At 40.8% G+C, this 14,005-nt stretch overlaps 1 protein-coding gene across 1 annotated transcript in view; it reads right to left on the reverse strand.

Moving 5' to 3' along the window:
- Positions 1-14,005, reverse strand: part of SLC26A4 (solute carrier family 26 member 4) — a 51,882-nt gene that overhangs the window by 21,795 nt on the left and 16,082 nt on the right. The window contains exons 7-12 of the mRNA XM_067745928.1: positions 11,888-12,040; positions 11,700-11,782; positions 7,533-7,680; positions 5,375-5,488; positions 1,240-1,317; positions 1,004-1,099 (exon numbers count right to left, since the gene is read on the reverse strand). Coding sequence (XP_067602029.1) covers positions 1,004-1,099; positions 1,240-1,317; positions 5,375-5,488; positions 7,533-7,680; positions 11,700-11,782; positions 11,888-12,040 — 672 coding nt within the window. The remainder of the gene's footprint in view (positions 1-1,003; positions 1,100-1,239; positions 1,318-5,374; positions 5,489-7,532; positions 7,681-11,699; positions 11,783-11,887; positions 12,041-14,005) is intronic.

Genomic DNA, 14,005 nt, shown 5'->3' on the forward strand with positions numbered 1-14,005 from the left:
CATACTTTAAGTGGAAGCGGAAATTGCCCTTTCCAGTAAAGGCCAGCTGTTCCATTTAAATATTCTTAAATTTAATTTTTGCATATTGACATGGTTCAAAATAAAATTAGTATTAAAAAGGTGTGCAGTGGGACTTCTCTGGCAGTCCAGTGGTTAAGACTCTGCGCTTCCACTGTAGGGGCCACGGGTTTGATCACTGGTAGGGGAACCAAGATCTGGCATGCTGCGTGGCACGGCCAAAAAAAAAAAAAAAGTGTGCAGTGAAAAATCTTGGTTGTAACTCTCTCCTTTCTCCATCCATTCCCAACGACGCTCCTTTCTTGTGTCCTCGTTTATTTCTGTGTGTGTACACACATGTGCACACTTTTCTCCAGCATTTCTTTTGGCAAATACAAGCAAATATGACTACAAAGCATATATTATTTTCCCTTCTTTTGGTGTGTTATACACACTCTTCCATAGTGCACTGGTCTCTTTTTTACTTCACAATTTGTCTTGGAAATCTTTCCATATAGATATATAGGGAATTTTCCCATTCTTTTTATCTGTTCTGGTTTAAATTAGGGCAGAACTCTGAAGGGTTTAGCTTGTTTTTTTTTTTTTTCTAACAATCCCTCAGAAGACTTGTAAAGGTTACTTTAATCAATATTATAATCAATGTGGGGTTTCGTATTTTGTTTTTGCTTTGTTTTTGTTTTGTTTGTCTTTCTAAATTAGAGGGTTTTTTAAAAATTTGGTTTTTGGCTTTAGAAGACCAAGGGTATACGAAGGAGCTCATATGGGATTCTTGCCAGAAATGAATCTTCCCAGAGATACAGGACCTTCACAAATCACAGCTCATGTGGAAGACTTCCCAGCTTTGGCTTATCCACAAAATTCTAATTTCTGCTCTGGTTCCCAAAATGCAAGTAAGACTTAGGAGATAAGGGGATGTAATCATATGGCAAGAAGCATATAAGAAACAATTCTTATTTCAGAGAAAAACGGATGGTAAGTGACTTACAGCATCAGTCTTATTCTGCCTCCACAGACGAGGAATGTCACACACCTGCATAAACATCCCCTTCAGGTTGGCGATTACAACAGCTGCCAAGACCGACTGCCAAGAGACACAGGGAGGCTGAGTTATTCAGGGGAATGGTTTTCCATGTGATGACTTCTAAATCCCCTGTTACTTCTCAGGTGGCAGAGCAGTGAAGGGGAAGTATGGAATCGGTGTGGCGAGAAGCAGTGTTATACCTTCTGCAAGGGTTCCAACAACTTCCCCAGGGCAACGATGGCAATCATCACAATCCCAGCCGAGATCATGCCGGCAACCTGAAAGACATACGTGTCCCATAACCAGGGTCCGTCCTGCCCCCTCTGGACATGCGCTTGCTGGACACATGCGTGCAAGAGCCTGTTCATGGGCACACGTGACACTTCCCAACTTCCCCCCTTCTGCTCAATACTGTTGAGACAAGTGAGAATTATTTGCGAAAACCATACATTTAGTAGCTATGGCAGAGAAATTAAAGAAAATGTGGACCCTGAGTCTGGTAGAGTAAAGCCTGGATTGCACTTGGATACACTGCAGACATATACTTTTGGTGTCAATTCAAGAGGCCAAACTTCTAGTCATTTGCCATTCGAGGAAACAGGGCCCATCCCCCTTCCCAGACAACAGATCCTTGTAATGTTCTTGGGAAATAAATTCTCATAGCACATAACTGATTCTGCTGCATTATTGAGTCAGCAACCTGATAACGATTCAGATAACACTTTGTATACATGGTTGCCATGATAATCTCAGAGAAAATAAATTTACCAGTCTTTCTGCAGATTCAGAATGCCACACGAGCCTGCTGAGTGGTGGGACCATGTCTCCCGCATCCTCCCACAGCTTCACGGATTCAGGCTCAGAGCTTTGCCCCACAAGCAGCCCGAGTGAGGGTGGGCAGTAGCAGAAGTCAAGGAAGCTTCAGAAACTTTACCTTCGCTGGCAAAAAAGCTCTCCTAAGATCCGTAACTAGTTAGGAGAGAGGCTGAGGGGGTGGGGACTACTCTCTGTTGTGATTAGATGACCAATGTGTTCTCTGCTGAGACAGCTGGGGCCTGGCCGAGGTGAAGCCTAGTAGCTCTGAAACAAAGGAGAGAAGGAGACAGGGAGCCAGAAGCAAAGCGACCAGAGAGGAGGCAGCAGAGAAGGTTGCCCTGGGCCCAAGTACTGCCTAGTGCAAGATGTTTGCCTTCAAGGAGACACATAAAGCCAATAGAAATTAAAAGTCCGAAAACTTAAGGGAATTTCATATCCACGCTCATTCACTCCAGCTGGCAAATTGCTCAGTCATGTTCAGAGGATACTTAGGCCAGACTGAGGCGATATTACGTATATGACGTACAGAAAAGTCTGCTCTGTCCAGCCAGATCCCCTTTTCTAGGCAATTTGTTATCTCCCAGCACAACACCTCCGGGTTCCCGGTACCTTGGTGAGCTTTCCCCTCTCCTATCTAAGCAGAGAAGCTGGTATCCGTCCTCCCTCCTTCCCTCCTTTCCTTCCTTCCTTTCTTCTACGCAATTACTTAACCAACATTCATTGTCTATCATGAGCCACACGCATCTCACTGTGGATGTAGGGCTCTGTGAATTGGTGAGAGGGATGGAGATCTGGGGACAGGGACCACAGCCAGCTGCCCAACTCATGCCAGGAGGGTGGCCACCTACTCACTGAGGATAGGAAATAATTAGCCTCCAATTATGGAGACCAAGACTAATTTTGGTTACTATTTTAAAATCTGTGAGGGAACCCATTGCTTGTACTTAATTTATAAAGGAAAATTACTTATTTTGCAGGAAATGCTGTAGATTTCATATCTATGAGCAGATTCAGTTACTAGAGAATTAATTCTTCTCTTAAGTGAGAGGGTAACCAGAGCTAGGGAATAGTTTATCATCAGAATTACTTTTTCATTAATCAGTAGAAGTCAGATGGGGGTGAGGGAAAGAACAGGTTGCAATGTTGAGCTCTTCTACAATCTGTAGATGTGTTGCAAACAGTTGAGGTCCACTAATACTTATGATTCTGTTCATTCATTCAGCAAATACATGCCGGGTGCTTCTTATGTGTCAGGTACAACATATGTATCATAGGTACTAAGGCACTATTCTTACCTTGAGAAGTTAATGACTGGAACCATCAACATTTACAAGTGAGTGCCAGGATTTTATAAACATTTTCTTATTTAATCCTCACAACATCCCTATGAGGCGGATACAATTATTATCCCCATTGCATAGATGCAGAAACTGAGGCTCCAACATGAAAAAAAACATGAGAAGCCACACAACAGGAGAAGACTTGCCAGTCTAGTTGGTCACAAGTCCCTGGATTTCAGTCCAGACACTTAGACTTTTAATCCCAGAACTTAGTGTACATTTCAGTAATTAAATATCAAGCTATTTCTCTGCTTGCTTCATTCTTCAGTACTGAAATCCTGGCATCCTTCATTCCTAAATATAATACACGCCAGTGTGTGGCAGGGGGTATTAGCTTACCAGAACACCATTATCCCCAAAGCCTCTGCCAAGGCATCACTTTACATGGGCATTCTTAGGAGGGGAGGGGAGGATGGACGGGACTGTGCCCATTTCAGTCTGGAAGTAACAGCAGAGAATGGACATCAGCACTTGGGGATATGCCTGCACCCACTTACAGCCATGTGCCCTGGAGAGCTTGTCAGGGCCCCATCTCCAGTGGAAGCAGCAGAAAATTTCACTGCTGACAGCTACCCCCTGAACCGCAGGTATAGCTCTGGCAATCACCTCCAACCTCTTCCCCTTGACCACAGATCTCTGGTTATGCTTCCTGTTTGAGGCTGTATTGTTTTATTTGCTCTCACAAAGCTGGAAATGTTTGCAGAAAAAAGCAAAGAAAACTCAATTTTAAACAGAAAAATTCTGAAAATTTAGATTCAATTTTTGTTGAACGGGAGTCAAGAAATTGGAAGAGGCCAGTTCTTCTGACCCTGTCACCAAGATCCTTTATAAATGGTAAAGGAGCATCATGGGCACCTTGGGGACAGTTCAGGCTCCCCCTGGGCAACTTCCTTGTTGGAGTCATTCATTTTCTCAGTTTCTCTCTTTTGTACTTATTTGTAAGTGTCTCTACCCTACAAAACCCTATTTGAAGACTCTCTGTGTGTGTATGTATGTATGTGTGTGTGTGTGTGTGTGTGTATGTATGTGTGTGTGTGTGTGTGTGCGCGTGCACGCGTGTGTGTGTGTTACCCTATTCACTTTGGATTTGTTGTTCTCCTTTATAGTCTCAATGTACTTTTTACTCTTAAATAATAGTTCTTTCTGTACTGGGATGAGAAAACTCTTCAGGCATAACAGAAACACAATTCCTGAGCTGCCCCTCACCCCCATCTACTTGGTTTGGCTTAGCTGACTCATGTCCTGCTGGAAAGAATGGTCTGAGAACAGCTCCTGAGCTTTCTAGCCCATTGAAGGAGGAGTTCTCCAGAGATTAACTTGGATGCTGGTTTGGCAACAACTTAAAAACCACATTTAAAAGGCAAGATGAGGGCTTCCCTGGTGGCAGAGTGGTTGAGAGTCCGCCTTCCGAGGCAGGGGACGCGGGTTTGTGCCCCGGTCCAGGAAGATCCCACATGCCGCGGAGTGGCTGGGCCCATGAGCCCTGGCCGCTGAGCCTGCGTGTCCAGAGCCTGTGCTCCGCAACGGGAGAGGCCACGGCAGTGAGTGGCCCACGTACCGCAAAAAAAAAAAAAAAAAAAAAAGGCAAGATGAAACCCACATTCAGAACTTTAGGAACAAAAGTCTTGCTCAGGAAGAGATGCCAAAATGTTACAACAAAAATATCCTCGACTAGCAAACTTGTTCTGGGGGACCCAACGCCTCTGGACGAAGCTCCTGATCCTTGTAAAGGAAATGTAAATAGACAGCTTTTCATTTTCCTGAAAATAGAATAACTCACTAAGCCACAAAGTGCTCTTACTAGGCCTTCTCTATCCCCAGATAACAAATTGGTAAAAATCAGCATTCTTCATGACTGATTCCTTGTCAACTGTTATCGTCCCTGGAAAAGAAGTAAGTGGAGCTATCTACCAGCTGAGCACTCACACAAAATGGTTTGAGACTTGCTGCATCAGAAAACCATAAATGTTGCTGTGGAAGAGTTTTTAGGGGAGGGGATGGATCACCGTCAAGGAGATGGAGAGACCCCGGGTGCAATCAGACCAGGAAGTACAAGTTTCTCTTTTCTCAAAGGCTAATCGTCCTGCTGAGTTCTTGTGCAAGCCTTTCTGAGCCACCATTCCCCTGACTCATTCTTTCCATCATTCTAGATGGATATTACGACACCGCTGTTACATACCTGTGTCTTTCCCCCAGTGCTCTCCTGGACGGCGGTGCGGGACAGGGCAGTGGTGGCCACAAAACAAGAGAAGAATCCAGAGAAGATGTTGCTGATCCCAAAGGCAATGAATTCCTAAGAGAGAGACTGGATGGCAGTGTTGCTACATATCAAATCTTTGCAAGACCCTCGCCAAGTGTTTAAGGAAGAGCATTAAGAAAACAAACTCTCAAGCCCACCCTGCCTGGGAGTCCCAGTTTAATTCTTACCATTAAAGGTGCTTGGGACCCTTGGAAGACATGGGGACTTCTGGCTCCGTAGAGCCTGAGAGAGGCTTCACTGCTTTCAGTTGTTTTTAAGATTGACTGATCTTTTGCTCAAATGCTTATTTCACTTCCTGGTGAGTGGCATATCTGTAACTCTCACATGAAATATTTTCTCTGTGGTTGGATATTTGCTATGAAGTGTATTATGATTAGGAGGGCTATTATTCTTATTGAGTACTAATCATTTAACTGCTATAATTGCTATGCTATGTTTTCAGAAACCAACCATACTTGCAGATTTGCAAGCAGTGGAAAATCAGCTCACCTGGGAAATGTATCAGGTGCTACAAAAAATGTCCTGTATCTATTACAGGTATCCCCTGCTTTTCAAAAGCTCACTTTACGCCACTTGGCTTTTACGAAAGACCTATGTTAGTACCTGTTTTTGCTAACTGAAAGAAATCCCAAGGGGCTTTTTGCTTTTACAAAAAAGGGTGAAAAGCATCTGTTTTGTAGCTAGCCCTTATAGAGGCAGCATGCCCCCCAAGAAGGGAGAGTGGCACCACCAAGCTCCTCCCCCGGAAACTGCACTCAGCATCTCAGCATCGAGCCGCCATCGCTTTGAACTGTGTTGGTGAGCACCTGTGCTTCATCTAAATGGATTTTGTGCATCTGTTTGCAAGATGTGTCCTAAGGTAACTGCTTCTTCACTTTACTGCCATTTCTGCTTAAGAAAGTTTTCATAGGAACGCTCTACGTTAGGGTAGCAGGGGAAACCTGTAATTGCACAATAAACCACCTCAATTTAAAGTGGTCACAACTATTATCATTGGTGTTTGTTGCTCTGTTTTGCCGTATTATAGCTGTCATTAAAAAAGCAATTACCAGGCGATACTAGATTACATGAAGAATTCTTATTCCAATCTGTTAAGCTTAAATGTTATTTATGACCTAACTGAATTAACTTTTTAAAAATTAGGATTACTTCAACTTATTTCTTAAAAAGTAAAGTGATGCAGATACACTATTAATACTATGTGTAAAACAGACAACTAATGAGAACATACAGTATAGCACAGGGAACTCTACTTAATGCTCTGTGGTGACCTAAATGGGAAGGAAATCCAAAAAAGAGGGGATATATGTATTCGTATAGCTGACTCACTTTGCTGTACAGTAGAAACTAACACACCATTGTGAAGCAACTATACTCCAATAAAAATTAATTTAAAAAAAAGTACAGTGATGCATACAGTGCAAGGAATATAGCCAATGTTTTCTAAGAACTATAAATGGAGTATAACCTCTAACGCTTGTGAATCGCTATGTTGTACACCTGAAACTTATATAATATAGTACATCAACTATACCCCAATTAAAAAAATAATTTGTTAAAAAATGTAAAGCAAAAAAGAGATGTATCAAGCTAATACTACACATGGAGCTTGTTTGGATACTTAACCAGACAAATAAACTCTAAAAAAACTTTTTAAGATAATCTGAAAACTGACTAGATAGTTGATATTATCAAGGAATTATTGTGAATTTTTTTAGTTGTGATAATGATCTTGTGGTTATACCTGAAAACTGACTGGTTATTAGATGGTATTAGGGAATTACAGCTAGTTTTTTAGATATGATGATGTATCACGATTGCTTTTTACATGCTTATCTTTCAGAGACATATAATAAAATATGGATAAAGAAACAGTAAAATATATTTTAAAAATTAAGTGATACAACATGTATATTTCAAAATAATTTCAAATTAGCACACACAGGAGAGAAACCAACTCAATAAAGATGGGTGGAAGAAACCGATACCTTCTTTAGCAGACAACAAAAATCTTTCCCATTTATGTTTTCTTCTTATTTTCAGCCCTACAAAACCAGTTCAGCAAGAGTGACCATACCTGGTTCCCATCGATGGTGTAATCATACTTGATGGCGTATACTTTTCCTACAGACACTGCAATGGCATAAGCGACCACAGCGATGGAAAATGATGCAGTCAGCATCTCAGAAAACAAACTCACAGATGGAATCGCCGGAGGCAAAAACCTAGTGAGTTTTTACATGAAAAATACTGTGAAAATTTGACCATAATGCTCTTCCCCCACCTCACCAAATACTCTATCAACCCAGCCACAAGTCAGAAATGAAAGGACTTGATCCAAGAGGGCAAGAGGTACGTGAGATGCATTAAGTGGTAGCATCTGTTTTTACAGGTTTCAATCAGAAGTTGGTGCTATCTCACTGGCTGATTCCTTTGTCCCCTATTTGAGAGGCTACAGATGCTGCCTTATCTACGCTCTGACAAGAATAAGCCTGTCATTACTGATTTCTTAATACCATACAATCCCATGCTGTGCCATTTCACACATTAGTGTTTCTCCTTACACAATTTCATCTTAAAGGTCTTTGAATTTAAAAGATATCCTAGCCATAAAATGAGATTTACCCTGTACAAGGTGAGGTCAGGTCTGTTAAAGAGACAAAGAATGTAAGATGCTAAAAGAGCTAAGTGGAAAATCCATTCTAAGAGCCATGATATTTAAAATCTTCTTGAGTCTGAAAAAGATTAAATGTGTGTAATTATCGTAATGCTCCACAGTCACAATGATTAAGACATCCCAAAAACTGCGGGATCAAACAGTTGCTGTTTGACAAAACCAGAACTACTCTACCAACTGTATAAAGAAATAAATCTACAAGTTTATAAGCCTGCAATTGTCCCCAAATATGAAAATCGGGGGGGGGGGGGTGGATGCCTTTCTTGTACCTATATCTTTTTTTTTTTTTTTTCGGTGTGTGGGCCTCTCACTGTTGTGGCCTCTCCCATCGCGGAGCACAGGCTCCGGCCGCGCAGGCTCAGCAGCCATGGCTCACGGGCCCAGCCGCTTCACGGCATGTGGGATCTTCCTGGACCGGGGCACGAACTCGTGTCTCCTGCATCGGCTGGCGGACTCTCAACCACTGCGCCACCAGGGAAGCCCACTTGTACCTATATCTTGATTACTATCCATAGGGTGTAATTCCAGAAGTCCCTGGCCAAAAAACAAAAGCAAAAGGCAATCTCCCTGACCTACCTCACACCTGAAGTTCCTTTAATAGGAAACTATTTTTTTTCCGCCTATAATTAGAGGGAAGTAGTAAAGTAGAAATGATTCTTATAGAAAACAATAGAAATCTAGAGCCAGCTAATATCCTAATATTATCCAAATTAATATCCTAATCTAATATCCTAGAAATTGTTGAATCTACCTCTCTTTTTGTTGATACCAGAACTGAGGCCCAGAAAAGTGAAATGATCTGCTCAAAGTCATTTATTATGTCCAGGTATGAATGTTAGATATTAGATGATTTCCTGGGTCACAAGATCTGACTGACCCTTTTAGAGCCTGCTGGTTAAGAAAAAGGTTAGCGATGGGACTTCCCTGGCAGTCCAGTTGTTAGGACTCTGGGCTTCCCATGCAGGGGGCACGGGTTCGATTCCTGGTCTGGGAACTAAGATCCACGTACCGTGCGGTGCGGACAAAAAGTAAAAATTAAAAAACAAAAGACAACAACAAAAAAGAAAAAGGTCAGTGAGAGAATGAGGGCTCCTCGTTTAGGTGAATCCTAGTGGGACACTCAGAAGCTGACCAGACTTGCAGAAATTGTATACTTGGCCAAGCAGGGGAGTAGGGAAGTAAGGCAAGTGGTCACAGTTTTGGGGACAGTGTCATTGGGCCCTGAGCGATACTGACATATGGCATTGGCCCTCAGTGGGACAAAAGGAAGCTGCTGGCGGCGGCTGTGCTTTTACTCCCTTATTGGGGGATTGATGTGGGGAGGGGATGAAGAGGTGGGTAGCACAGCGTTTCTCTTTGTTCCTCTTCCTTTCGTCCTACTCACCTTTCTCTCCTTTCCTTGCCCTTTTCCAATCTCTCCACAGCACCCTTTCTTTTTCAGGTTTGTTAACGTTATTAGACTTGTTTCAGTGCTACCAAAAAGTTGCACAAGACAAATGGGATCACTGCCCTTGGGGAGGAGCTTTGAGTCCTGGGGGCCAGGCAGGTTAGATCAGCTGACCAATCACACCAGGCGGTCTGTCAGAGGATGCAACTTGACTAACCCAAGAGCAAGAGGCTAGAGATCCATTCTCAGCAGGAGAGCAGCCAGGAAAGCTCTGGATAGGGTCAGAAAGGATCACTGAGGGCGGGCGTCCTCAACCCCCGGGCCACGGACCAGTACCTGTGCACGGAGATGAGCGGCGGACGAGCGAGCGAAGCTTCATCAAAGCTTCATCCGCTGCTCTTCGTCGCTTGTTTTACCGCCTGAACCATCCTCCGCACCACCCGACCCCCACCCCACTCCGTGCAAAACTTGCCTTTCATGACACCGGTCCCTGGTGCCAAAAAGGCTGGGGACTGCTGACTTAGGGCAGCAAAAATGAGTTCCCTAAATCTATTAATGGAACATGGACTTATGGGACTGGGCATTTGCTATGGACCTTCTCTAAGAGTTACACCCTAGGAAGCCTGACAACAGGGATCTATGAAATATATTTTTTATGTAGCTGTTTATAACTACTCAAATAATCTGTTAGGGTGAAAACGCCATAACTCAAATAGCCAACACTGCATCTTTTTATCACTAAATTTATACCAGCATTAGGATTCACTATCAAAATGTTGATCCTCTAATGTAAAGTTTCCCAAACTTACCTGAGCATTAGAATCACTTGAAGCCCGTTTGAAAAATATTAATTCCCAGGCCCCTCCTCTGGAAAGCCTGATTCCATAGGTTCGGGGTTGGAACTAGGAATCTGTGTTAACAAGGGCCTCATGTGATTCTTAAAAAAAAGTGAGTTTGAGAAACACCAGAAAGAATGATATGTAAGTTAAGCCCCGTGTAGCCAGCTGTAATTTTTCTTTTTCTTTTGTTTTTTGAACAGATTAGAAGAAATCATAAGATTAACCCAATGGCAAGGCAGCAGTTCCCTGTGGAATAAGCCCCGGGACTGAGCTGGCCTGAGGAGTTTCTATTAAGAGCATCAGAAACAGACTGTTACTGGTCCCTCAGCTATTATTAAGGGAGGGGAAACCAGTATTTACTAGTTATCTAACAGCAAGTCTAGTCATAGATGCTATAAGTTTATGTTACAAATGTAATAAACATCTGGGTTTCTTTTTCAATGTCATATGATGGAATTATACTGTAGGACCCTTGGTCCACTTTGCACTTTATGAGCGATCTCATTGGTGCTTTACAGCAAGTTCAAGTTGAGATTTCAGTGGTTTGTCATTCTCTTTGTGTCATAGGAGAAACTGCCAGGGCCACAGGACTAGATGGTGACAGAAGTAGACAAAGAACCTTAGTTCTTTACTCTTTTAATTCATCAAACTATCAAATATATCAAACCTCCCTTAGAGATCATGCATTTTATTTATAGGCACAAATGATATAATTATTATCTAAGATGGATTAAACTAAATGGAGGAGAATTTATGCCAGATGTCCCTTTTTCCTTAAGCAGATTGTTCTCAGTACAATAAATGTTACTAACCATGATTCTACAGTATGTATAGTATACTGTAATTGTATATGTGAGTTTAAATCAGGAATCTGGCATTAAAAGTGCATGTCCTGCCACATTTTAAGAACATAAAGAAAAAGAGAGGGCTTCCCTGGTGGCGCAGTGGTTGAGAGTCCGCCTGCCGATGCAGGGGACGCGGGTTTGTGCCCCGGTCCCGGAAGATCCCACATGCTGCGGAGCAGCTGGGCCCGTGAGCCCCGGCAGCTGAGCCTGCGGGTCCGGAGCCTGTGCTCCGCAACGCGAGAGGCCACAACAGTGAGAGGCCCGCATATCGCAAAAGAAAAAAAAGAAAAAGAAAAAGAGAGAGCATATGCGGGTCTCTTTTATACAAATGGCTTGATCTTTATCTACACACATACTGTTTATCTGATAGTTTGCACAAATGGGTATTTCTTTAAGATCACACACAAATAAGACCAATGAAATGAAGCTTAAGTTTCATTTAAACAGAAAGTACTGACAATATATTAGTATTGCCTAAGAGGAACTCCATACTCACCCACTTGGGATGGACTTAACAATGCCAGCGTTATAGTTTTTTTCCAGGTCAACTCCATATGAAATGGCAGTAGCTATTATTGTCTGAAATAAAACAAAAGAGGTTAAAAAAAAAGTCCATTTGTTTTAACAATTCCTTTCTTAACAAACTAATTAATGCTGAATTTTCTAATTACACATTCTACTTACCACAATCACTTCTATAGGAATAGGGACTGGGATTTTGTGTTTAAATCGATCATTTAATTCCTTAACTGCCATACAGATGATAATGGTGAGTAATCCAGCAATGAAATCAGCAAGATTAGTGTTACCAATATTTTGAAAAATCTCAATTAGAGTCTGTAAAAAAAAATGTTTTTATATAGTTCCCATATGAAAAATCATATCATCATCAAAGAGCACTTAAGAATTTCATGTAAAATTATAAAAATGTGTTGGTTAATATACAGACCACTGACATCCAATCTTTGCAATATATATACCAAGTTATTAATGATGGTTAACTTGAAGTGGTAAAAGTATGGGTGATTTCTGCTTTCTTATTTTTGCTTATCTGTATTTTTTACAATAAGAATGAGATCTTTTAAAAGAGAGTATATCATTATATCCTGTCTTTTGCTTGCAGAAAAGCTTTAAAAGTTTATACCTTAAGTGGTTTTACAGGTGCTATTAAGTGACCTAATTTTCACCATGTTCATATGTATTATTGAGATTAAAAACTGATAAACCAAAAGTCCCAGTTAACCAATATTTTAGGTAAAGCTCTTCACTAAACCTGAATGATACAGATGAGAATAAAAATCCCTAAAATTCTTCATATGTAGATACATACAGACTGATCCATTCTTTATGGCAAAGAAAAGCTATTGAATTGATATATAGGTCAAGTATAAATTTTTGGAAATTAATTTGGTACTTAGTTCAAACTTGAACTAAGGTGACTTAAATAAAACTAACTCTTTCCAAGTGGACAGACAAGACAGCTCAAGAAAAACTTGTTTTGTTTTGTAAATAGGAGGTTTCTGGGAATCAAGGGAGATTAGCAAGGAAGAATCCCGGAGGAGAACACTAATATCTTTGTTACAGGAACTTCAGTCCTGTAGAAGGCATGACTTTAGAAGGTATTCCTCGATTCTTTGAGACGACTAATCTCCCAGTGAAGGTTACCTTTCTTTGAATGAGTCCTTTTATAGATATATTTTTATATGAAGATAAAATATTACTTAAAATAATTATAACAACAATCTGGTAACAGTTATGTATAGTGCTCACTGAGTAATGTACGAGTCATCTTGCCAGCAACCTCCACCGCTTTGGAAAACATTCAGGAGTAAGGGAATGAGAGGAGAAGCTACTGTGCAAGCAAAATACATGCCACCAAGTGCTTGAACAAGAGTTCGAGAATCTGACTTGTAGGAAGCCTCTTGGACTTTCACTGACTATTTTTGCCCTTGCTTTAAACACAATACTAGCACACTTACTTTGTCTGCTTTCCAGAGTCAGTAAAAATTGCTAGAGGCAGATACATTGATAGTAACAAGATGATGCAAGTGATAGCAGGGTGAAAAAGGAAAACAAAAAAAAAACAAACAAAAAAACTACTACCACAAGCGAACACAACAACTCAAGAATTTAAGGCATTTACCATAGCAGTAAAGAGCCCTATACAAACAACTCAGAGTCTTGAAGTTATTGCTGTCTGGCCCTTTACATAATCAATTTTCTGATGATGACCCTGATTAATTCATGAGCTAGATATAACACCTCAATTAATTGTCTATACAATAAAGGTTTACTCTCAATGCAAGACGGAAATATTCAAACTTAAGAACAATCAGAATACCTATCCCGATGCTAAAAACTTTCACCTTACAAAAGTGATCACTACAGGATTGTCATGTAATCTATGAGAGTCACTTAGACCTTTGAAGAAAAAGCACCTGTGGTGTATTAAAAATGTAATATGAGTTGCAAAAACCAAAATCAGTTTATATTACACAATTGCATCAAACAAGGCATATGAATATATTAATTACCTATACTGAGTAGTTATTCAGAATCTTTTTTTTAATTTTTATTTTATACTGGAGTATAGTTGATTTTATTTGGAATTTCTTATGAAAAGTTCTACAATAGAAAGCTTAATCTATGTGGAAATAAAATTCACCCATAGAAACTGAAGTAGTCAGATTGTACTCAAAGATATAGAAATGAGACTTTACGAAAGCACTGTAAAGTAATTCTAATTTAGTTTACTATTAAAATACTTACTCAAATGTGTTTAAAATATGGATATACTTATGA

This window comes from Pseudorca crassidens, chromosome 8 (assembly GCF_039906515.1).
Source record: "Pseudorca crassidens isolate mPseCra1 chromosome 8, mPseCra1.hap1, whole genome shotgun sequence".
In the NCBI taxonomy this organism is placed as follows: domain Eukaryota; kingdom Metazoa; phylum Chordata; class Mammalia; order Artiodactyla; family Delphinidae; genus Pseudorca; species Pseudorca crassidens.